Below are 25,250 nucleotides of genomic sequence, written 5' to 3' on the forward strand. Positions count from 1 at the left end.
GCTTGAAGATAGTCCCTAGCTGGATTTAGTTGAATCGGTCTATAAGTACTAGTAATCGTATGGTTTGGAGTGCAATTAACATTCGAATTGCAATGCAACTTATGTACACAAAGCGAATTGTAACGTAAAATTTCTTTGTTCTTTTTTATATTGAAGAAAAAAATGTCTTTGTTTTTTATTATATAGTAAAAAATAAGTCTCTGACACAGGACTAGGGAGAGAAAAGAATAAGGGGACAAAAGTGTCCCCCCGCCGAAGAGTGCAAAAAGTGGTAATAGTGCAATTAACGATTAATCGCACTCCTCTAAACCAATCAGATTCGAGTAATTTTGCACGGTTGACGATTAGCCAGTGAAATAACACAAAAAAAAGACGACAAATTACCTCTGTTTCATTTACTCCTCCTGTTCTGAGTGCTTCAGTTTTTGTATTATTGGGATCAATGACACTAGATATTGCACCACTAGACTGTATCATTTTACTTGAGATACTCAATATATTGGACATAGCTCCAGAGGCTTGATCAATATCCTGTAGTGTATCAACGGTCGATATCATGGTCTCCATCAAAGAAACAGCTTTTTGTTGAGTAGCTTGTGAGATTTCAAACGGGTCTTCAAAAAGTGATGAAATAGAGCCAGTGACTATGTTGATGCTTTCAATATCTGTTACAGGGATTGATGCAACTTGATTGAATATTGAATCACGTAGCTGTGGAATAGAAAAAATATAAAAACAAGTGTTTAGTTTTAAAAAAGAGGGAGCGAAAAACATTTTTTGCTTATATCAGCACAATATAACAATAGGCAGACACTGTCTTAATATCAAACATGTGTCTGATATGAAACTAATATTTATGCAAAAATAAAACCTATAAAAAATGTGAGCCAATTTACAAGGCTATCATAGTCCCTTCCACGGAATATGGTATTTCAAAATTATTTCTTAATACACTAAAGATATTTTATGGATTTCGATTTATAATAGAGACTTGGTCTGCAATTATTCGGTACATCTTCTTAAATCGTCAGCTACTTGCTAGTAGCTTATGTAACTACAGTTTTAAAAGCATTCATACAATATCTTAGTTACATTCAACCACACTTCTAGTTGTGGGTGGATATTTACTTTCGAAAGTTTGATCAGGCTTTAAGTTTCTGTCAACACTTTCACAAGAGATTCACTTCAAGTATTTTTCGAAAACATTTATTTCTTGTTTTTAGTATTTCAAACAAACCAACCTTCAATCTCACTTGCAATCGAGAGGAGGATAGGATAATAAATAAACTACTGGCCGTGGTCGCTGGTCATGATCGCCGGTCGGGGTCGTCATTTCTGGTCGACGTTTGGAAACTCCCAAAATTTGGTCTCAAATATTGTCTACCCTCTTATAAGTAAAATTAAAGTTTGAGCCTAGATTCATATTTCCTACCAGATGAGGGGTATGTGCGGACGGGAGCTCTGAAAACCGACCCTTAGAGAGACTTATTTTTGCTTAAAAAGTGACCCTTAGAGAGACATTTTCACAAAAATTTCTTCATTTTCAAAAGTCCAATACTTTCGAAATTTTTTCTTACTTTCTTGACTTTTCACTTTTCTTTGACTCGAGTTAGTGAAAGAACCCACCCTTGCAGAGGTTTAGAGAGACTTACTTAAAACTTTATGATTTTTGCAACCCTATAGAGAGACTTTGAAAGTTGGAAAACCAACCATTACAATTCGCACATATCCAGCATCCATTTTGGACTAAGGAGGATACTTGGGAGGGTACCCTCTCCCCGGGTTGTAAATAATTACTTTGAACGCATTGGTGCAGATTTTTTATCCGTCAGCGAACGCAGACCTGATTTAGCGGTCGAAGACCTGAATTAACGTTCGAAAACCTGAATTAACGGCAGAAGACCTGAATTAGCGGCGGAAGACCTGAATTAACGGCCAAAAGACTGATTTAGTAAGTCACCATCCGAATACCTGAGAGATAAGTTAGGCTCAGTTAAACTAGCTTTCACTACTTGGCAAAGCACCAGTTGCGCAAATGGGTATTGCACTGGTATCGTAGACAGAATGTGGTTAGTTCGAGGCGAGGTATTGGCATTAATTTTCATTCTTTTTAGTTTAAAATTCTTTTTAACTTAATGTCTTTTCAATACTATTTCCATTGAAACATAATAATAAAAATCTCAATTGATTCCATGCAAAAAGATTTACAACAAATTTCTATTCAATTCATTTTCTCCAGGTCTTCGGCCGTTCAAAAAGGGATTCGACCGCTGAATAAGGTCTTCGGCTGCTAAATCAGGCTTGTGACTGAAATAAATAATCAAATGTTGACAAAAGTTATTTCATCCTATTTTATTTTTTCGGGTATTTCTATTTTGTAACAGCAATACTTTTGCTCAAAATTGTCGGTTTGAAGAATAATCGAAAAAAAAAAACAATTACGAATAGCTGACAAAAATTGACATAGGTGGAAAAACACCATTTCAACAATTTCTACCCAGACTAGCAAACAACGTTATTTCAATGTTTATCTACCTTAAGGTAATATTCACAACGTCTAATGTTACATAAACGTTGAACCAGCTGGGCGACAGTAAGCTAATAATTGATTCATTTCGACCCCGGGGGGATTTCGACCTCTGAGTGGTTTTGGGCGGCCCTCTAAAAAGGAGAACGATAAAAGATGATGCTCACGAAAACCCCCGGTTTTGATTTACAAATTTTCACCCCCCGTTCTAAAAAATAGAAAGGCAAACGAATAGAGCATCCCATAATCCAAAGATTATGACCATAAAAGGAAGAAATAAATCTCCTTTTCGAAAGCCAACAATTTGAGAGTTGTGTCAAAAATACACTTTTATTTGGAACAACAAGGCTAATTAAATTCGATAATCCAAGATTTCAAAAACCTTGTATGGTAATAAAAGGCCAACGAAAACTTTGTAAAACGCACTGAAGGAGTTCAAAGAACACCGAAATGGCGTTAAAAAGATTTCAAGCGGTTTTTATGCTGATAATTCTACAATTAATCAATTGAGCAGAAGCAGCGCGTAATACCACAACAATCGATGACTTGGTTGAGCAGTCCATCTCAAATCTCCAACAAATCAAACTCAAGTACAAATCATTGGCACTCATAAGTAAACTTTACGGGCACTGTGGTCCCTGCAAGCCGACCCCTAAAAGTGAATATTGTGACTGCACCAATGCCAACCCTATGGAAGATTGTCTCAAATTTCTACAAGCTGGCTATAAAGTGAATGGTATCTACCGCCTGAAAGCTGCCGGATTTAACAGACCGCATGTCTTCTGTGATCAAACAACTCTTGGTGGTGGTTGGACAACTTTTTTGAGACGAAAGGATGGATCTGTCAACTTCAAACAAAATTGGAAAATGTACAGGAATGGCTTCGGTGAATTGACCAGTGAGTTTTGGCTTGGAAATGAAATCGTCCATGGTCTGACCGAATCATCAGTTGCACCAAAAAAGTCCGAATTGCTTATCAATATGCAAATCAAAGGAGCAAAGAGTCCCACTTATGCAAAATATGACAACTTTGAAATTGGAGATGAGGCAAGCAAATATATTTTGAAGTTCAGCGGTGTATCAGGCAATGCATCTCATCTGACAGGAGACAACTCCCTAAATCACAGTAACAACAGGAGATTCTCCACTATTGATGCTGACAACGACGACAATTCTAGCAGTTGTAGCAAAAGTTATGGAAGTGTTGGATGGTGGTTCGGGAATTGTGTCTATACAGTGTTGACCGCCGACTACAAAAACATTTATTGGCACGGCTCTTCTGCGCTCGCAAACTTCGCCGAAATGAAACTTCGCAGAAAGCTGTAATACTAAAAGGTATAAAAAATTATGTTGACCGTCCGGTTACTCTGCCTTACTTCCCAATTCTATGATTCACGCCCTACTTTAGTTAGAGAAATAATTAACTCGAAAATCAGCCCTATTCCTAAAATTGAGTCTCCCGCTGATCCGAGCGACTACCGTCCAATCTCCATATTACCGATCCTTTCAAAAGTATACGAGAGACTGATTATGACACAAATGACAAACTATCTAGAAAGTGAAGAACTACTATCAAAACATCAATCTGGTTTTCGAAAGGGTCACTGCACAATAACCACCTGCATCAAAATCAAAAACGACATCCTGAAAGCGATGAATCGAGGCGAAATCACTCTTGCAGTTCTCGCTGACTTTTCAAAAGCATTTGATACAGTTGATTTTGAACTCTTATCAAACTAGCCGTATTGTATAAGGGTTGCGAAGCGATCCAGACTCCACCTGAATTCGCAAGTTGCTAGCAAAATAAGAGACACTCTAAAAATCACTCTAATAAAGCCGCTATAGAGACAGGGTCGTAAAAGAGCCTTAATGCCAAACACACCACATAACCCACGGCGGCACAACACCCACCGCCGCCCGCAAGTCACTCATTTTTTCCTTCTAGTTATTCTAGTGTAAATAGTGCCTTATTAAAATCGAGCGATATTCGTCGAATGATCGAGCATTTTTATTCAAATCACGAATCGTCTGTCGAATGAAATCATCAAAACATAAAAATAAAACAAAAACAAAAATGTACAAAAATGGTTTGTTGGTTCTTGGGTAGTTTTGATCGAGGGATGATGAAGATCCTTTCTGTCACCGTTCAAACTAATTTTTTTTTCCATTTAACAGCAAAATAAACATTTAAAACCGAAGAACCACTGCTTAGATTGCTTAGATGCGTGCCGCCCGCGCGGCGATCTGACCAACTTCAGATTCTAAGTACGTGTTTTCGGCATCCGGTAATTTTTTTTGCTGTTCACTGCTAGGGTACACCATTTTAAAACGGCATTTTTCGCAGTCCTAGCTACCAAACCGAGAAAGTTTTCGTGGCTTTAAGCCAAACCATTCAAGGTCATTTTGATAAAATCATCGGTTTGAAGATGTGATTTATATAGCAAATTTTATAGAAAATTTTCGCTTGGGATAGAAGTTAAAGGTACGTGCACAATATAGCAAAACTGCTTCGCTCATAAATTCGCTTCGCAAAAACTTCACACACTACGATTCTTAAAAAAGTCACTCTATGTTATCTCCAACTATCTGAGCAATCGACTTCAGTACGTACAGATCAACGACAAGAAGTCATCCATTCTCACAGTTACCAATGGCGTCCCCCAAGGAAGCATACTTGGACCCATTCTCTTCAACATTTACGTGTACGACATGGCAACAAAAACCACCGCAAAATGTGTTCAATATGCTGATGACACGACTATATATCGAAACCAAACGAGCTTGAAAATTGTGTCGCTGAAATTAACTCTGATATTAGCGTAATTGAGAAATGGTCGCTGGATTCGAACTTGATATTTAACGCCAGAAAAACTAAATCGATGCTCTTTGCCACATCTCAAATGGCAAGGAGGCATAATTTTGAATTCGAAATCAAGTCAAATAACGAAAATGTGATTGAGCGTGTTCCCTTATTCAAGCTGCTAGGAATCATCTTCACCAAAAACCTAACATGAAATGAACATGTCAAAAAAATCGTCACTAAAGCATATGGCACGCTGAAGAGTCTATCCCTCATCAAACGATATTTACCATACCGTGTACGACGCCAATTGGCAGAATCTCTTGTATTGAGTAAAATAGACTATGGTAATACCGTAATTCACAACGCACCACAATATCTATTCAACCAATTAAAACGAGTCCAAAATGCCACAGCTAGCTTCGTCTGGAAGAGCTACTCTCGCAAGTCTGACGTAATAGATATGAAATGGCTACCTGTCAAAGAACGGACCGAAAACAATTTGGCTGAACTTGCGTGGAAATCAGTGAATATGATTGACTGGCCCAAATTCCTTCCTATGGAGAAATATGTGCAAGCCAAGACTCGAACGGATGTAATTGGTGGAACTAAATTGCGTGAAACCTGTAATGTTAGTGGTTCCTTTGAATCTGAAGCTTCTAAAATTTTTAATGAACTACCTGTTAACTGTAGTGACTCAGAAACTTACAAAGCATTTTGTCAAGAAACAAAAAAATATTTTTTCGACAAAGCCCTAGCTAGGAGCTTGCAGTAGTACCTCTTCAACCAATTGTAGTCCCTGCGTCTCTACTCGCTATTTCCTAGCTGGTGCTTTCTATGTTATATTATTTCTTAGACATAGTTTTAGTCTAATTCTCGATTTGATTCACGCGCCATTTTAGTTTTAATTAATTTTGACTTCAATTCTTCCAATATCGCTACTCGTAGCCTTGGTTCCCTAGTCTCCATTCTGATCTTTAGATTTAGCTCATCTGTTCTTAGGTTTACTTAGTTTGTATTTTCTTCAGTGCATATGACTTTATCATATTTCTAGTTCTATGAAGTTTTTTTTTCTATTTGATGTTTAATTATTTTGTGTTGGACGGTGAAAAAGAATGCGGCTATTATATTTTGATTTTTCCCGACATGTTTCGGACTCGGTCTGTTCTCAAGGGAATGATATTTCTATAGAAAAAAAAGCGTTTTTATACAAAATTATTTGACGTCAAATTGGACAAATACGTCATTTTAGGCGATTTCGGCTTGAAAATGGGTTGGTGTAAATGGGGCCATCTGATAAGTTGAATTTGGTCTAAAATGAACGTGTAAATCAGACTTAGGCGCTCGGTTGGAGAAGATTGAGTTCTTGGTTCAACCCATGAGGTGCGAGGGTTCTCAGTTCTTTGATCCAGAAGTTTTCTCTCTGTAGTATTATCCTTTTCATTCTTTCTATATCTGTCTCGTTGATCTGTTCGATGATGGTGAACTTTGCGTCTCTGTTGAAATCGTGGTTGGTTTGGTGGAAATGTTTACACGCTGGGATTGTCTCTTGTCGTGGTCTGTATGCATTACTTCTATGGTTATTGAGTCTTTGATTGAATTGGGTCTCGCTTTTTCCAATATATTGGATGTGACATTTGTTGCATTCCAGGAGGTAGATGATGCGAGTGCTTTTGCAGTTAACGTTGTGGAAGATCTGGTACGTCCTTTTGGTTTGTTGACTGGTGAAGGTTGAGGTTGACATTATTTGTTTACAGCAAAGGTTTCCTGTCCTTGTTAAGCAAGGCTGGCACTTTCCTTTCAGTTTTTGTTGTTTTCTTGAGACTTTGTTGTTGGATATTGATGTTTGTCCAAGTAGATCTTTCAAGTTTTTGTTGCGTCTATACGCAATGACTGGTGTTTGTTGGAAGGTATCTTGAAACCGTTCGTTGATGTTTAGGATATCCCAGTGCTTTTCCAGTAAGGTACGGATAGGTGGTAAGTTTTTGTTGAAGGTAGTGATGAAGGCGATTTGTTGTTTATTCTTGGTGTTGTTGTATTTTAGGAGATCTTCCCGGTTCTTAATCTTAACTTTGTCGAACTGTTTATTGAGGTTTTCAGCTTTGTATCCTCTTCTGATGAATGCATCTTTCATTTGGAGGAGGGATTGGTTGTATTCTTCGGGGTTGGAGCAAATCTTTTTTATCCTTAGTGCTTGACCGTATGGGATGTTGTTTTTTTTAGGTTGTTTGGGTGGTATGAGGTATTATGGAGGTATGATGACCGATCTGTTGGTTTTTTGAAGATCTTGTAATCTAGTCGATTGTTCTTTATGGTTATCGTTGTGTCCAGGAAGTTGATCTCGCTATGAGAGTATTCCGTCGTGAATTTAATTGATGGGTGAACTGTGTTGATGATTGTGAAAAATTCTTTTAGATCACTTTCTGTGCCTTTCCATATAAAAAATATGTCATCAATGAATCTGAGGTATTTTATGATGTTGTTAGTTATGCGTGGATAGATTTCTCGTTCTTCGAACTCTCCCATAAAAATGTTTGCATACGATGGGGCACATTTAGTACCCATTGCGCATCCTTTGATTTGGAGATAGTGTTTGTCGTTGAATATGAAGTTATTAAGGGTGAGGATGAGGCGTAAGAATGTTAAAATTACTGTCATGTGTTTAATGGACGACTCGACGTTTGTTAATGATTTACGAATGGAGGCTATGCCTTCGACATTCGGGATGTTGGTATATAATGCCGACACATCCATGGTTACAAGTATTGCGTGTGCTGGTATATGTAAATCTTTGGTTTTGTTGATAAAGTCTGTTGTGTCTTTGATATATGAAGGCAGTGATTTCGCATGGTCTTGTAGGTGATAATCAACATATTGGGAGATACGTGCTGTGTGACAATTGATGGAGCTGATGACAGGTCTTCCTGGGTTATCTGGTTTGTGTATTTTGGGTGTGGTGTAAAATTTTGGTGTCTTTGGCTGTGTCTCGGTAAGCATTTCAGTGGTTTTATCGTCTAGTAGCTTGGATTTTCTCAGTGATTCTATGATGTCTTGTATCTTTTTGTTATGTTTTGGTGTGAGGTCTTGGTCACACTCCTTGTAGAAAGTCTGATCGTTTAGTTGTCTTAGGGCTTCATTTATATAATCTGCAACGTCTTGGATTACTACGGCGCCTCCTTTATCGGCGTTTGTGATGATGATGTCTTCTTTTCTCCTTAGTTGTTCTAAAGCTTCACGTTCTTCTTTTTTTCAGATTGTATTTGCGTTTGGTTCTTGTGACCTCATGGTTATTTATCTCGTTTTCAAAGGCGTCAATAAAAGTTTTGACTGTGTGATGTGGGTTATTTGGTGTCCATTGGTTATTTTTCTTTTTTATGTAGAATGGCTTTTTAGCCATTGTTACATTAGGGTCGTTTCCAAAATGTGCTTTTAGTTTAATTTTTCTTGCGAAGTCGTTTATGTCGTTCTGTAGCGTTGTTCTGTTGTAGTTACCTTGTGTTGGACAAAAGTTTAGGTTTTTACCAAGTAGGTTGTATTCTGCTTTTGTGAATTTTTGTTTTGAAAGATTAACTACATTCCCTGAGGGGTCTGTGGCGTATCTTGTTGTTGGAATTGTGTTGCAAAGTCGCTTAACGTTTTCATGGTAGTGTTTATGAGGTTTATTATATCGTTTGTGCTTTGTGCCCCTTGAGAAGGGGCAGGCTTGTAGTTTTTTGAAGGTCCAGGCTCTTCAGGTGTATATCTTGTTGTTCTTTGTGATCTTAGCTCACGTATTTGTTCCTGCAGTTTGTCAATTTGCTCGTCACGGTCGGGGGCGTTGTTTTGCTGTGGCCTTTGCAGGATTCGCGGGGGTCTTTGATTGTAGTTATTAGTTAACTGATTTAGATTATTGTTTCTTGGTGCGAAGTTATTTGTGCGTTGGGTGTAGTTATTGCTTCTCTGGTAGAAGTTGTTTGTTCTGCTGTTGTTTCTGCGAGCAACTTGAGAGTATAAGGGTTTGTTAGATCTGCTTCTAGATCGGCTGCGATTTCGTCGTGGTGGAGCATCATCTTCTGCTGTAACGTTGGCTGATCGGCCTTGGCGAGTGGACTGGTCCACGTTGTATTTCAATCGGTAAAATTTCTTGTTTTTCCTGGTATCAAGGGTTTTCTTGCGCGTATCCTGATTTTCTTTAAGCGCTTTTTTAATTTCTCTGTATTTACCTGGTTCGGTTTTGGTTTTGATAGCTTCGTCAGCTTCTTTGATCTTGTCATCAATTTCTGGAGTTGTTTTTTCGCAGAAATCGGCAGTCATCTTCATCAATACAAAAGAAAATTCGTTGAGTTTACTATACCATTGTTCTACAAATTGTGGATCATGGTTTCCAATCGATGGTTCTAAATTGATTTGAAGTCCCTTAGGGACAACTTTCTGTTCGATGCAACGATTTAAGAATTGTTTGTGTGACTCATATCGGTCTTGTCGATCAATCAAGCGGTCAAGTTTGATCAGCTCAGATGTGTTGATGTTATTTTGGGTATTTCCCTGTGGAACAAATAAAGTTTCTGAGGCTCTTGATTCGAAAGGTTGGCTGACAACAATCGATGGTATATCGTCTTCGCGTCGTCTTTTTGCGCGGTTGTCGGTGTTTTCTCGGTCGGCTGGTGGAAAATTGATCCTTCCAGTGACATGGGTAAACGATTTACTCCGTGTAGCCATTCTTGAAGCGATAATAATATGTTGGACGGTGAAAAAGAATGCGGCTATTATATTTTGATTTTTCCCGACATGTTTCGGACTCGGTCCGTTCTCAAGGGAATGATATTTCTATAGAAAAAAAAAGCGTTTTTATACAAAATTATTTGACGTCAAATTGGACAAATACGTCATTTTAGGCGATTTCGGCTTGAAAATGGGTTGGTGTAAATGGGGCCATCTGATAAGTTGAATTTGGTCTAAAATGAACGTGTAAATCAGACTTAGGCGCTCGGTTGGAGAAGATTGAGTTCTTGGTTCAACCCATGAGGTGCGAGGGTTCTCAGTTCTTTGATCCAGAAGTTTTCTCTCTGTAGTATTATCCTTTTCATTCTTTCTATATCTGTCTCGTTGATCTGTTCGATGATGGTGAACTTTGCGTCTCTGTTGAAATCGTGGTTGGTTTGGTGGAAATGTTTACACGCTGGGATTGTCTCTTGTCGTGGTCTGTATGCATTACTTCTATGGTTATTGAGTCTTTGATTGAATTGGGTCTCGCTTTGTTTCTCGCAATGTTTAATTATTTTAAATTAATTTAATGCTTTACAGTATGTGGCCCCCAAAACGGCGATCAAATTTGAAATTTCTCTCAAATCTAGAGGAAAAGAGATTTTACAAAAATTTTTGCTGAATGAAAACCTTTAACATCTCTACTTTATTTCCTGGAAGTTCTTTTTCAAAATTTTCAATTTCAACAATAATTTTCAATCGCTTAAAGATAGGTAGCTTTTTTCTAATGGCCCCCAAAACGGAGGTTTGAAATTTTAGCGATTTCTCGAGATATCTTTAACATATGAAAACAAAATTTTGACCATAGTTTTGAAATATGATTTAGAGGGTTTGGGCATAAATTTATTTGATAAAATTTTTACAGTATACCCCTGGTTGTCAAAATGCAGGTTTGGGCCCCCCAAAACGGAGGTGTAGTTATAATCAAATTATTAAGCCCAGTGGTAATAGGGGGAAAAACTATGAACATATTTGTGTTTTCCCTTAAATTTACGACCCGATGGATGTAAAATTTATGATTTTTATGAAATATTTCAAGATTTTCGATATTACAAAGTCCAAACTGAAAATTTAGAAATTTTCAAAATGACAATTTTGATTTAACAACGTCTTAATCAAGTTTTTGAAAACAAATCTCTTTTGAAAATAGTTCCATTCATGTATGGAATAAGCTGTGAAAATTTTAGAAAAAAAGCTTAACTGAAACTGAAAATATTAAGCTTTAAAGATATTTTTCTCCTATATTTTGCAAAAACATGACAGAATTTGCCGTTTTTGCTGATTCAGCGAAAAATTTTATATATAATGTTAATTTTTTGTTATGAACTATCAACTCAAGGTGATAGGAGTAGAATTCCAAGATTTTTTGCTTTTTCTCATATTTAGAATTTTCGGTTTTGTCAATGCTGATTCTAGGGCTCCAAAATACTGGTTGACCTTCAAGATGCTATATCTTTTACCCAGCCTCTAAAGTGACAGATGTATTTGCATTTTCTGAACGGCATTAGGTGTAGAAAGTTTCCTATACCCCGTTTTCATAACTTATTTTCAATATCCAAGGAGCTAGAGTGAGTTATATGCAATTTTTATCTAATTTTGGTGTTAAAATATTTCCTTTAGACGCAAATATGTTATTTTGAATCCGTCTCAAACCAGCAAAAACAGGCTCATTTTTAAGTATAATCATCATTCTTTCAAAATAAACAAAAATCGTTTAATTCTGATAAATCTACAAGTCAGAATCTTCATTTCAATGAAAACCGCCGTTTTGGGGGCCGTCTCCGTTTTGGGGGCCATATACTGTACCTCTAGCCACCAATAGTACTTGAACCTTAGTCTAGTCTAGCTTATAACATTATGTTAGTATTTTTTTTTAAATATACTCGTTAATTTTTTATAACAGCACACATTGCGATGGCCTCAGCTAGCATACTCAGATACTTGGATTTGTTTAGGTTTTAGTCTAGCTCTATCACTATTCACATTTTACCCCTCATACTTCTTAATCCTAATCATTTTATTCATCATACTAGCCCACCGCTTCATCCCTATCTGCTTGTCCGCATACGGCCCCAATTTTTCTTCAGTATACTACCAGGTTATTTTTCAATTTTTTTTTCTAGACATTGCGCACATATATTATATACAGAATTTTCAGGTGAAGAGCCAAATGTAAATTTTGGAAATGCCAGAAATATATTTTCCCTTATAATCTCTTATTAAGACCGTGTGACTATGTGACTCATTTGTTCTTGACTGAACAAAGATGTCAGTTCAATACATTTTGCATACAGTATCCCGTTAAAGTTTGGTGTTTGCAGGATATAGATTATTTGTTATGAGACTTCTTAATATCCATCAACTATTTCTATCTATTTTTTAGGAGCAACCACCGAACGAAGACAATCATAAAGAGGAGAAAAATCTCATTTTATTTTATAAAAGTCTTTGTTATTTGAATAAAGTTTCCTTGCATAAAAAACAAATCAATGATATCTATTTCGTTACTTTCTGGTGATGATATCCCTATTCGGTTACAACCTTTAATAGCCAATGTCGAGATGTATTGTCATTGCATTCATTCCGTGCCAGAAAAACTAACCAGGAAAATTTTCTATTGCCCATGGAGGTCATTTTAGCCGAAGGATCTTCTAAGAAAGTCAATCTTTGACAGACAAAACTGATATTTTTATGTGATAGCTTGATAGCAGGGGGCATTTGTCTCATTTGGTCGACATAGTCTCCTGAAATAGGAAGAAAGTCTTCCAAAATGCAAATCTTTATGCTAACGTCAGCACTTTAGAAGAATTTTGTTTTTGATGAAGTACACGTTTTTTTTATAAGGAACACGTTTATAAGGAATTTGAGGCTGAAAATGGTCCAAAAAATAAGGCATTGTTAATGAACTGCTCAGGCTTGGAATAAGAAAACAAGTTTTAAGAAATCCAATTTTTGCGAATCCAAACTTAGCAGCTATGTAAATGAGGAACTCGATAAGACACCCCTGTCTCAGTGCCCCGGTGGCATGATTTCAGTACATGATTTTTTTCAGTACATGGTTTCAGTACATGATTTTTTCCTACGTCACTGCAGTAATCAAATTTTTATTGCACTCATTTGTAATCATCCTAAATGGCTTGGGAATTCAAGAACTGTTTTTTATTGTCGCTGTCTTTATTCAATTTATATCTCAATTCACAAATGAGTGCAATAAAAATTTGATTACTGCAGTGACGTAGGAAAAAATCATGTACTGAAACCATGTACTGAAAAAAATCATGTACTGAAATCATGCCACCGGGGCACTGAGACAGGGGTGTGATAAGGAACTTTGAGGCTGAAATTCTCTGTAAAAATAAGGAGCTCCAGGCTCAGAGCAAAGTTAAGGTTCCTTATTAAAAAAAAAACGTGTAAATTAGAGTACTATCATAGTTTATAGAATTACTCTAATACTATATTACTATTACTATATCCAAACAGGGGGTGAATATTTCCAGAGGGGATTCCGAGAAAACTTTTCCAGAGGGTGTTTTTTCATTTTTCCAAGGGGATATAAAGAGTTACTTTAAAATTTCCAGGGGGTAAAAGACTGATCTTAGTTCGTCCACCTTCGCTTTAAGGTATGAAAAGAATCTTTTCAAGGGTATTTTTGCAAATTTTACCTTTTCCAGAAAGTATCCACACATTTCCAATAATTTTTTTTGACTTGAAAAGGTTCGTCAACCCCCTGTGTGGGTTTTTTAATTATTGAATTGGTTTCATTTGTAAATCTATCCTCATTAATCTCATCACATATCATACATTTTGCACATTCCACGCTCTGCTCTAAAGGGATACACGCTTTTTTTAATAAAAATAGTGTACTTTGGCTGAGGGTTCTAACTCTGAAATCTCACCCTGATATTTTTATATAAGTTATTCTTATAAAAAAAGCGTGTATGGTGAATGTGACGATCTGACCTGGTTGTTCAACCAAAGAAATAATCGTTGTTTTTTGCTTGGAAACGAAAGCAAATACGACTGGGTTCTAATGTTCATATGTTTGATTTGCGCTTGATTTTAAAGTGATTGTTTGTTCTCTCAAAAGCTCATTTAATATTCATCTCAATGAAAAAGTTCAAAGCGTAGTAATAATAATTTGCTCGGATATCTTCATATAACATTTTTTGTACATTTTTTCAGCTTGTAAGTCTTGCTATCTGGACTTTTGGGAAAAAGAATTAAGATTTTAGAGTCTAGTGTACTTAGCCCTTCCGTGGGGAGCCCAAGGATGATTTCGAGCTGACAAAGAGCGCATGCGGAAAACAAGAACGTAATTCAGAAACGTTAAAAGAAACAAGCAACATGCTGAATGCATTTCACTTTTTGGGAATCACCATTTTGCATCACTGTGCATCAGAAAAAAACTAATGAGCCAATCTCGAGAAAAGCTGGTAACAGGCGAACGGACGAACGGACATCAGTTAATTTAAAGGACCTCCGTGGTAGGTCCAAAAATACAGTTGACTTTCGCTAATTTGAGCTCGAATGAGAAATCTTATTTGTTCGAATTACAGAGAGATTCGAATTATAGAAAGCATTCTAAGAGGGTTCCTCCTTGGCGGGAACTGGAAACATTCTCGAATTAAAGAAAGATTTGAATAGTAGAACTTTGAGAGCTTACTATATAAAATACGGTTTGCTGTTATACATATTGAGACTACTTACTTCAATACGGAGCATTTTTTCCTGCAGCTGTTGTTCCAATTCTTCTTTAGTCACATTAGCCCCCGTTCCATTCAAATTATCATGTGTATCCATGGTGATTTGACTATTCAAGATGGAGGTGGAAGCTCCAGCAAGGTTGACCAATGATTCATAATCACCACTGTTAAGCAATGATTCAGATTCTGACGATTGATTAGATGTTGTTGTGGTGAACAAGGAACCCACAGTGGTCAGCTGGGTTTGAATTTCCGGACCCAGATTGACCTAAGTGGATAGATTTGATGTTTTAAATGGATGTTTCAGTGATTTAAAGCTTTATAATTATAACTTAAGTTATTGTCACTGCAGGGAGTCTAAATCGAACGAGGTTGACATTCACAAAAATGAGATAGAGATATTTAAGATGACTAAATCTTTTTGGATATGATGTCATTCCAAATTACGACAAATACTTGTTAGAAAATATTTTTGGATATAATGTCATTCCAAATTACAACAAATACTTTTTAGAAAATATTTTTGGATATGATGTCATTCCAAATTACAACAAATACTTGTTAGAAAATATTTTTGGATATGATGTCATTCCAAATTACGACAAATACTTGTTAGAAAATATTTTTGGATATAATGTCATTCCAAATTACAACAAATACTTTTTAGAAAATATTTTTGGATATGATGTCATTCCAAATTACGACAAATACTTGTTAGAAAATATTTTTGGATATAATGTCATTCCAAATTACAACAAATACTTTTTAGAAAATATTTTTGGATTATATTTTTTGGATATGATGTCATTCCAAATTACGACAAATACTTGTTAGAAAATATTTTTGGATATAATGTCATTCCAAATTACGACAAATACTTTTTAAGAAAGTATGGATACTCAGCAATTAAGAGAGGGATCAAGAGAAAGTGGAGCAATCCAGGGAGAAAGAGTGGCACCCTCCCCTACCTTCGGGTAGCTGTCTAATCGAAAGAGGAGCCTTCAGGTCGACTCCGACTGCGGTCGCAGACTTACTTACTTTTTATAAAGAGTTAGAAAGTCTCTCAGTCTCTCAATAATACCAAATTAAAAGGTTTTCAGAGCAACGCTTTGAATTCTTGGATTATTTTTAATGAAAAGAACTTCTTAAAAGCAAAAGGTATTGAAATAGCACCTGAATAGAGAAAAAAGCCTTACAGTAACGTTGAATTTATAAACTGTTGATCCACCAATGTTATCCGATATCATCACATAGACTGGTAGCCGATACTCTCCCTCCACATCTCCGATAGGTAATAAGGTCTTGCATTCAGAGAACTGGGATTCAGTACAAAAGATATTCATTAGACCATCTTTTTGTGTGTAGAATCTATAAGTTAAAGGTTGGTGTAGATCTTGCCAACCAGAACATATCATTTGGAATTTGTCCTCTAAAACAGTACCTGATGAAGGTGATGCTGTACATGAACCTAGAATTATGAAAAAGAAAAAAACTTTAGAATGTTTACACCGAGAGCGTAAATTTACCCGAGACTGGTGCTTTGTTTGGTGCTTTGTTAACTGAAGACGCATAAACTTTGTCGAGTAATAGAGGTTCGAGTAATAGAGGTTCGAGTTATAGAGGTTCGAGTTATAGAGGTTCGAGTTATGCAAACTAGACTGCATAAGATTTTAGAAAATAAATTTTGTACGATTAACGAATGACCTTACTTAATGAATCAATTCTCATGGGGATTTTAAAAGAAGTCAAAAATTGAATGAACCAAAGTTAGTCGGCGGATAGATTGTTCTTCGCGTAAGAAAAAAAACTCCATCGGCCAATCAAACTAATATTAATAGTACGTACAGAAAAGAAGGCTGTAGAGCAAGATTCACTTAAACTTTCTTACCTCCAGAAGGGTTAAAGTTCACCAAAAAACGAAATGAGACTTCACCAAAAGTTCTCTGATCACGATATGCCCGAAACACGATCAAATACCATTGATCCATAGCGTACACGGAAGACTTGGTGTGATAATACAAGCTATTGTTGCTAACTTTAGTTTTCAGCATTGATTCCAATTGCGTAGGAGGAGTTTCATGGTCACAGGTTGAGTTTTCACTTGTGCATTGATTTAATTTCCATTGGAATGTAAGCTCACCTTCACAATTCGCTTGGCAATCACCAATGAAGACCTGTTCTTTATCATAACTCACATATCGGCCGGCATTCCGTGAAGAACTTTAAGTAGAGAGAATACAATAAGAACAAACCATATAAGAATCTAAGGCTTCCATGGCCAAATTGTTAAGAACAAGTTAAGAACATTTTAAGGCTTTGTAGACCCTAGAACACTCATGATCTTAGAAAAATTGACAAAAATACTCAAAAATTGGTGAAAATAAGAACGTGTTAAGAACATTTTTAGGCTTACGCACTCAAAAAGTTAAGAACATCCGAAGGCTTAAAAAAATTTGGATTTTCTTGTAAAAAAAAACGTGTAAGAATATTTTATTTCACAATAGAGGGGATTCTTTGGTCAAAAGGGAAAATAGTGTTTTTGCTTAGAAAATCTATTTCGAGGGTCATCTTGATTACCAAAATTTCTTAAACGTGTATGTAATGCGTCCATGCTTGAACAAAATTTCTTTACAACTTCATTTGAGAATAAAATAATTCAAAAATATTTTAGCGAAATAACATCGCAGTAATTTCACTTGTTCGAATTCTGGCGATTTGTATGCTCTAAGGACGCAAAATTAACTTTTAGGGCCTGAAGTATGGGAGTTTACTTTAAAACTTTTATTTAAGCGTAAAAATGTCTTTGCCATCTCAATGAAGAATGAAAACTGCCTTGATTTGTCCAAACTATGTTGGTCTTATGTCCTAACAATACGAGACTTCAAATAGTGAAACTTTTTTCAGGTGTTAAAAAGTAAATCCGCTTAGATACTGGTCATTTATTTGTTTCTAGATAACACCATTCCCTTTTCGTAAAGGAGGCGCCCTTGAAACGTTCGAAGAAGGGCGGTGTTTAAAGGCGGACGCAATCATCTCTACTTGTTTGTAAATTACACGTTTTTTATAAGATAAAGACGCAAAAATAGTTTTTGAAGCCTTCGGATGCCTCAAGATGCTTTTAACTTTTTGAGTTTTAAGCCTAAGAGTGTTCTTAACATATTCTTATTTTCACCATGAATATTTTTGACCATTTTCCTAACAAAAAGTGTTTTTGAGTCCACAAAGCCTTAATTAACATTTTGGCCTGCGAAGCTTTAATGTTCTTATAAAGAAAACGTTCTTATAAAAGATCACTTACAAAGACTGCGGAATGCCAGAAAATTTCCAAAAGGACTGTAAAATTTCAAGAAACAATGAGAAACAATAAGTTTTCTTACACGAGTTGCAACAGAGGCGGTTTCCCCTCCATGATAAACAAGATTTGTTTCGTTGTTGATAATCTTGATTCATCTGAAGGCTGTCCAGAATACATCACCAAAATAATCTCAACGCTAAAAATTGAAATTTTGTTAAAATGATAAATGAGAGGAATAATAACTTTTGTTATCTCTTTTTCCATTCATGAATCAAAATGACTAGGGCCTTGAAACAGATGAGCCCCAGTATACTCAGCACGAACACCAGTAACACCAGGGTCGTACAAAGTAACCCCCCTTCTTGAGATAAAGGATTTTTTTTTGCATTCGGCCACATTAATTTCCCATCCTTAATTTTTTTTAATGCACTCCATTCTTTTTTCAAAAGTTCTTCAAGGTAAAGAATTTTGAAATCAGTGTTCTGGATAGTAAATATTTTGTCTAAAATAAAGTGAACGTAAAAGTCAATGTATGTATTTGTGTCAAAAATTAAAAGTGAACATTAAAAACACGGTTGTGTATGCGGCGTTGCGGCGTTTCGACGGTTGTCTTTATGAAGTTCAAGTTTCGTCTAAAATAGATATATTTTATTACACACATTATATGCATCTTCCCCCCACCTTGAAATTTTCAGTTTTAACTTTGGCACCTTCCTTGAACTTTGAAAGCCATTTTCCACACCCCCTTGAGCGTCTTTTCGCAAAAAAAAAACACCCTTAATAAAGAACACTATGGCAACATCAATCTAGCTCACTCAAGTCTCGAGTTGTTGTAAATTCGAAAACAGTTCATTTTTTAAGTTTGATAAGATTTCTGTTCTTTTTTAGAGAACATTTGAGGAATAAAGTTATTTCAAAACAATTTCAACAAACAAAGTAATTGAATTTAATGAGTTTCAACGAATTCTCTTAATTAAATATTATTGAATTCCCGATTCTGCCAGTCCTTCAATTTTTTCGCCGATTTCCGTCAAACCGTGAACAGGAACAAAAATACCACCGCCAAAAATGTCTTTAAAATTCAAGGTTTTCGTCAAAAATTTTGGAATTTAGATTATTTTTCGCTGATTCGGAAATTCTGACAAATAAAAACTAAAACAAGCTTATTATCCGTCACCAACAGTGGAACTAATCTTCGAAATGCAGTCCTAGTTTTTGCCGAATTCCGTAACTCTGGCGAAAAAAAAAGATCAATTTCACTACACCACCATCCGCCCCCCATGCCATTAAAGATGAAATAAAAAATATATAAAACACCAGTTATAGCGTAGACAAGGGGGCGCAAAATTTGTGTAGGAGAGCAGATCTTTATGACACTGTAATTATCTATTTGTAATATAAAAAGATAATTACTGGGTCATAAAAAACTGCTCTCCAACACAAATTTTGCACTCCCTTGTCTACGTTACTGAATCACTGTTACCTGATTCCACTTTTCATGAAATCTGTTCTTAGTTTGACTTTAGTATCCGTTGTTGAGGAAAATAACCGTCCCATACCATTACCATAACAACCGCCAAGCTGAAAAAAATGATAAAGAAAAAGATTTTATAGAGGTTACAGAAATGAAGCCTGTATCGAAACAAAATTAAAAGCCGCAAAAAACGAAAAAATTAAATTCTGTGTATTAAATTTTACGATTCAAATTTTTGTCAGCTTTTGAAATCAGTAGTGTCTTTTTATTTTATAGATTAAAAGCAAAAACTTAAGGCCTCGTTGGCCTCAAAAATGTGACTTTGACCAGAAAATTTTATCTTCCAATGTCATCTATATAAAATTTGTGTAAACCTAATAATGAAATTCCGCATCTGAACGGTTGGAAAGATTTTCGCGCGTATGAAAATCTGATGAATTCAGTATTTCCATGTGTGACAGTTCTAAATGGAGTAGAACCTCTAAATAGCAGACATCTGTAATTAGCGGACATATCTTTTCTCGATTGTTTATATAGTCAATACTTATAAATAATTCTTCAAAATCTTTAGCACTTCAAAAGTACTACCCGGGGAGGGGGGGGGGGTTACTACGGTTGCGAGCTGCCGGGAGGGCGGGGGTGCCGCCCGAATTTCGCTCCTTGGACTCTTGGACCCTTACCGGGACTAAAAAGGATTCCCTTATTGGGACAAATTTGACCAACTTTGACCAATCTCGATCTTTCCGGGGGTAAAAAGTTGAAATTTTCCTATTTCTCTGACCCTTAGTGGGACTTAAATTTGATTTTTTTAATTTTTCCGACCCTTAGCAGGATATTTGAAATAAAAAAAAGGTACCCTTAAAGGCGACACATACCGTACCCTCCGTTTGCCTAAATACCCCCCCCCCCCCCGGAGTACTACCTCTGTTCAGTGCACAATTATCTGGATTCAGATCGGGGGAAATTTAAGAGATTCAAGAAAAGTTTTTTTCTGAGAATGTTTTTACTATAAAATTCTCTATTAGTAGATACAGTTGACGCTCTAATTCGATTTTCAGGGGCAATAGGATTTTCATCGAATAAGGGAGTGTATCAAATAGTAGAGCAACGTTTATCAGGGTTTTTTGTTGACGGTGACTTTCAATATTATCAAATAATGGAGCGTATCGAATAGTAGAACGTCGAATTAGAGAGCGTCAACTGTAAGTATATATACAATGTACCGCCAGTAAATGTTAGAATATTCAGATGAAAAAGAGTTTAAATTACGCGCTTATATTAATTGTATACAATGTCTAATAAGATTTTGAATTGGTATTATTTGAATCGAAACAAATTGACCAAAATTTGTCTTCGATTCTTTGATACTAAAATATAAACTGGAATATCCATTAAAGGGTTGAACAGTACAACAATTTCAGCATTTAGAAAATGGAGATTGCGCTCTCTTTCTTTGTCTTCCATGATAAAAGTTAGGATTTGGTATGGAATCCAAGTTACAATGTACGTCAAAACAATCGAAAGATTAACGATAAAGGCTTTTGATTCTTTCTTCTTTAATGCAAGCTCATCTTTCTTTTTATCTATTTGGTCCCTTGGGACGGTGGTTGCTGCAATTTTACACAAATGTCCTGAAATAATTCGGTAAATCTTGAAATTAACTAAAGCAATAATAATGGAGCCGATAAAAATAGTTATAGCTGTTACTTTCAGAATATCGGGGTATTTCACAGATAAACCGATCCATAAAGCCTTGTTGGCAAAGCTAAAGTAGAGATATGCAGGAGTGAATTTAATTTTCTGCCTTTCGTACCAAAAAGGGGCAAAAACTGTCAAATAACGTTCAATCGATAGGCTTATTGTACAAATGACTTGTATAGATGCAATATATGATCTAAATGGTTCCAGATAAGAAAACAGTGAGTTTTCCGAGAAACATCGAAGGCTTGTGACTGGAATTTGGATTATTGCGAATAATGTGTGAAAAATGAATAGCGTCAGTATAATGATTTGATCTCTGTTGAATTTGCTGCTTTCTCTGCTTTTCACTAAAACGGTAATACCAACGATACCGACGCCAATGACGATAGATGATAAGAATAGTATGAGAATACTGTGTGTCAACATTGTGAAGATGTCTCGAAACCGAAGTCTCGAAACCGAAGTCTCGAAACCGAAGTCTTAAGGGAGACTGTCTTCGAAAGCAATCCAATTCTTTCCGTAACAGGAAATCAATATTGATGTAACTTTACTTAGATGTTTTTTTTATTATTTTCAATTTCCTTTCTGATGCATGGCTTTTTCCTATATATTAAATAAGAACATCCAAAATTTTTGAAACCTTCGGATGTTCTTAACTGTTTCAGTTTCAAGCCTAAAAATCTGTTCTTAACATGTTCTTATTTTGACCATTTTGTGGGTATTTTTGACCATTTTCCTAAGAAATATGGTGTTTTTGAGTCCACAAAGCCTTCAAATGTTCTTAAATTGTTCTTAACATTTTGACTATCGAAGCCTTATGTTCTTATATAGTTTGTTTTTACAAAAAAAAAGCGTGTATTCGATGTGAGAATTCTCGTTTCAAACGATCTGTTCATCATTATTTGGACAGAAGATTTTTAGAGAGACCTTTCATTGACTAGGTGATTGGATATCAATTTCATTTTTTTGAAAATCCTTTCCGAAAAATAAATTTGCCAGCAATTTTATGTATCAGCTTAACTTATTGTTTTAGTGCAGAAAAGACGAAACGGATTTTTCGATATGAATAATTATACACGTCTTTTTATAAGAACAAATTATATGAGAGCATAAGGCTTCGATATCAAAAATATTAATAACAAGTTAAGAACAATTAAGGCTTCACGAACTCTAAAACACCCGATTTCTTATGAATATGGACAAAAATACTCATAAAATTATGAAAATAGGAACAGTATAGGAAAGCACATTTTTAAGCTCACAATTCAAAAAGTAAAGATCATCCAAAGGCTTCAAAAGTTTCAGATGTTCCTATAAAAAACGTGTAGCTATTATTAAAATGAGAAAGACTTTGTAAACAAATTAAAACTTTTTGGAGCAAATTTCCGTTCATTTATACAAAGAATATTTTACAGTATATAGTTGAATTTGAATTTTTTGTGAGCGTTATAGGACAAGGTATCCTACTTATGGAACGCCGTAGCTGCCTTATGTGATAAAATGTCCGATTATGCGATAAAGCATTCGATAAATCATTCGATTATGCGATAAATCATTTGATAAATCATTCGATGCGATAAATCATTCGATAAATCATTCGATGCGATAAATCATTCGATAAATCATTCGATGCGATAAATCATTCGATAAATCATTCGATTGTGCGATAAATCATTCGATAAATCATTCGATGCGATAAAATATGCAATAAAAATTTCGATTATGCGATAAATTATTCGATAAAAAATTCGATGCGATAAATTATTCGATAAAAAATTCGATGCGATAAATCATTCGATGCGATAAATCATTCGATAAAATTTCGATTATGCGATAATTCATTCGATGAAAAATTCGATGCGATAAATTATTTGATAAAAAATTCGATGCGATAAATCATTCGATGCGATAAATCATTCGATAAAAATTTCGATTATGCGATAATTCATTCGATAAAAAATCCGATGCGATAAATTACTCGATGAAAAATTCGATGCGATAAACCACTCGATAAATTATTCGATGAATTATCCGATCGGCCCTTACCCGATATTTATACTTTTGGTGGAAACGGCGCGTAATACACATACTTGAAGCAAAAAGTGGCATTTAAAAAAATATTTTGAGCCTTCCTGGGGGATAGTTGGCAATTTACAGTTAAAAATACTCTAAATGTGGCATTCTATGGTTCCGTTGCAAAATTCCATGATGGTGATATTCTTAGCGTATTCCTAACTTTTTGCCCAATTTCATCATGAATATTCGTATAATAAAGTATATATATAAAGCGTGTATCTGATTGTCCCTAAGAATGTCCAATTTTTTGAGTTCATTTTTTTCGACAGTTGAAAAAAGTCACCCTCGCGAGCCAGGGCCGATAAGCGATTCTGAGACGTAAAGAGGCCAGTGTTGTAAAATTGAAGGAATCGTTTATATCCTATCCCCCGTCAACGCTTCTATCAATAGAGCGTAAGGGGGTCAGATAAGCCATGGTCGAGGATGGAAAAAAGTTTCATAAACTTTAAGGGCAATTTGACTTCGAACTAAACTAAACGGAACATAATTTACATAAAACTAAAATCTGTTTAATAATTGCCCTCAGAATTGATGATCGCCTTACTCTTTTGTGCTTAAATGCTTTAATTTTCTGAAATCACTTACTATGAATTTTCTCCCAGAGTACCAACCCCGCCTGCTTATTTCACCCATCCCTAAATTAAGCTCATAAGAGTATTGGATTTATTTATTTATTTCTAAACTCAGTAAGATAGATCAATAAATCTGTTACGTGTTAGTGTTAGTTCTATTTTTTTCCGGACACCCTGTTTTTTTTTGCCATAATCTGCCCTAATCAGCAGCACCCCCGAAATATCTACTTTTCGATCGATGATTTCACCCTTCTGGAGCGCCGTCTCCACCAAAAGTATAAATATCGGGTAAGGGCCGATCGGATAATTCATCGAATAATTTATCGAATGGTTTATCGCATCGAATTCTTTATCGAATGAATTATCGCATAATCGAAATATTTATCGAATGATTTATCGCATCGAATGATTTATCGCATCGAATTTTTTATCAAATAATTCATCGCATCGAATTTTTTATCGAATGAATTATCGCATAATCGAAATTTTTATCGAATGATATATCGCATCGAATGATTTAGCGCATGGAATTTTTTATCGAATAATTTATCGCATCGAATTTTTTATCGAATAATTTATCGCATAATCGAAATTTTTATCGCATATTTTATCGCATCGAATGATTTATCGAATGATTTATCGCATAATCGAATGATTTATCGAATGATTTATCGCATCGAATGATTTATCGAATGATTTATCGCATAATCAAATGATTTATCGAATGATTTATCGCATCAAATGATTTATCGAATGATTTATCGCATAATCGAATGATTTATCGAATGCTTTATCGCATAATCGAACATTTTATCACATAAGGCAGCTACGGCGTTCCATACCTACTCAACTTCTATCAACCTTTTCACACATGAATATTGTGTTATTCCCTTACCAACAGATATTTCACAAGTACACGTTTCACGTTTTTTTTATAAGAACATCCAACATTTTTGAAGCCTTGGGATGTTCTTAACTTAATGAGTTTTAAGCCTAAAAATGTTCTTAATATTTTGGCAATCGAAGCCTTATGTTCTTTTGTTCTTATTTAAAAAAACACATGTAGCTTGAGAAGAGTATGTCCTCCGAACTGAATTTCCAGCTATTGAAGATAAGGTTAACAGAACTTCTGAACTAGTTGGTTCTGAACTTAGGTCAAAGGAATGTTTTTCGTAGCGAATGGAAGAAATTTTGCTCTGACACTCAGATTACAGCATTTACTTAAAAGACAGTACAGACTTTAACAGATTTTAAGTAAAGAAACTGTGTATGCGTAAGCGTATTAAGAACATCGTAAGAACACACAAGCCTGGAAGTTTAAAAGAATTAAGAACAACCCAGCCTGAGTCCAACCAGTTT

The 25,250-nt window shown here is 35.5% G+C and overlaps 1 protein-coding gene across 1 annotated transcript in view; it reads right to left on the minus strand.

Moving 5' to 3' along the window:
- Nucleotides 1–25,250, minus strand: part of LOC136811290 (polycystin family receptor for egg jelly-like) — a 79,209-nt gene that overhangs the window by 14,320 nt on the left and 39,639 nt on the right. Inside the window, exons 18-23 of the mRNA XM_067067909.1 lie at nucleotides 19,552–19,649; nucleotides 18,151–18,264; nucleotides 16,662–16,993; nucleotides 15,970–16,241; nucleotides 14,778–15,041; nucleotides 385–711 (exon numbers count right to left, since the gene is read on the minus strand). Of these exons, the coding sequence (XP_066924010.1) occupies nucleotides 385–711; nucleotides 14,778–15,041; nucleotides 15,970–16,241; nucleotides 16,662–16,993; nucleotides 18,151–18,264; nucleotides 19,552–19,649 (1,407 nt within the window). The remainder of the gene's footprint in view (nucleotides 1–384; nucleotides 712–14,777; nucleotides 15,042–15,969; nucleotides 16,242–16,661; nucleotides 16,994–18,150; nucleotides 18,265–19,551; nucleotides 19,650–25,250) is intronic.

This window comes from Clytia hemisphaerica, unplaced genomic scaffold (genome assembly GCF_902728285.1).
Source record: "Clytia hemisphaerica strain Z4C2 unplaced genomic scaffold, Clytia hemisphaerica genome assembly, whole genome shotgun sequence".
NCBI classification, from domain to species: Eukaryota; Metazoa; Cnidaria; class Hydrozoa; order Leptothecata; family Clytiidae; genus Clytia; species Clytia hemisphaerica.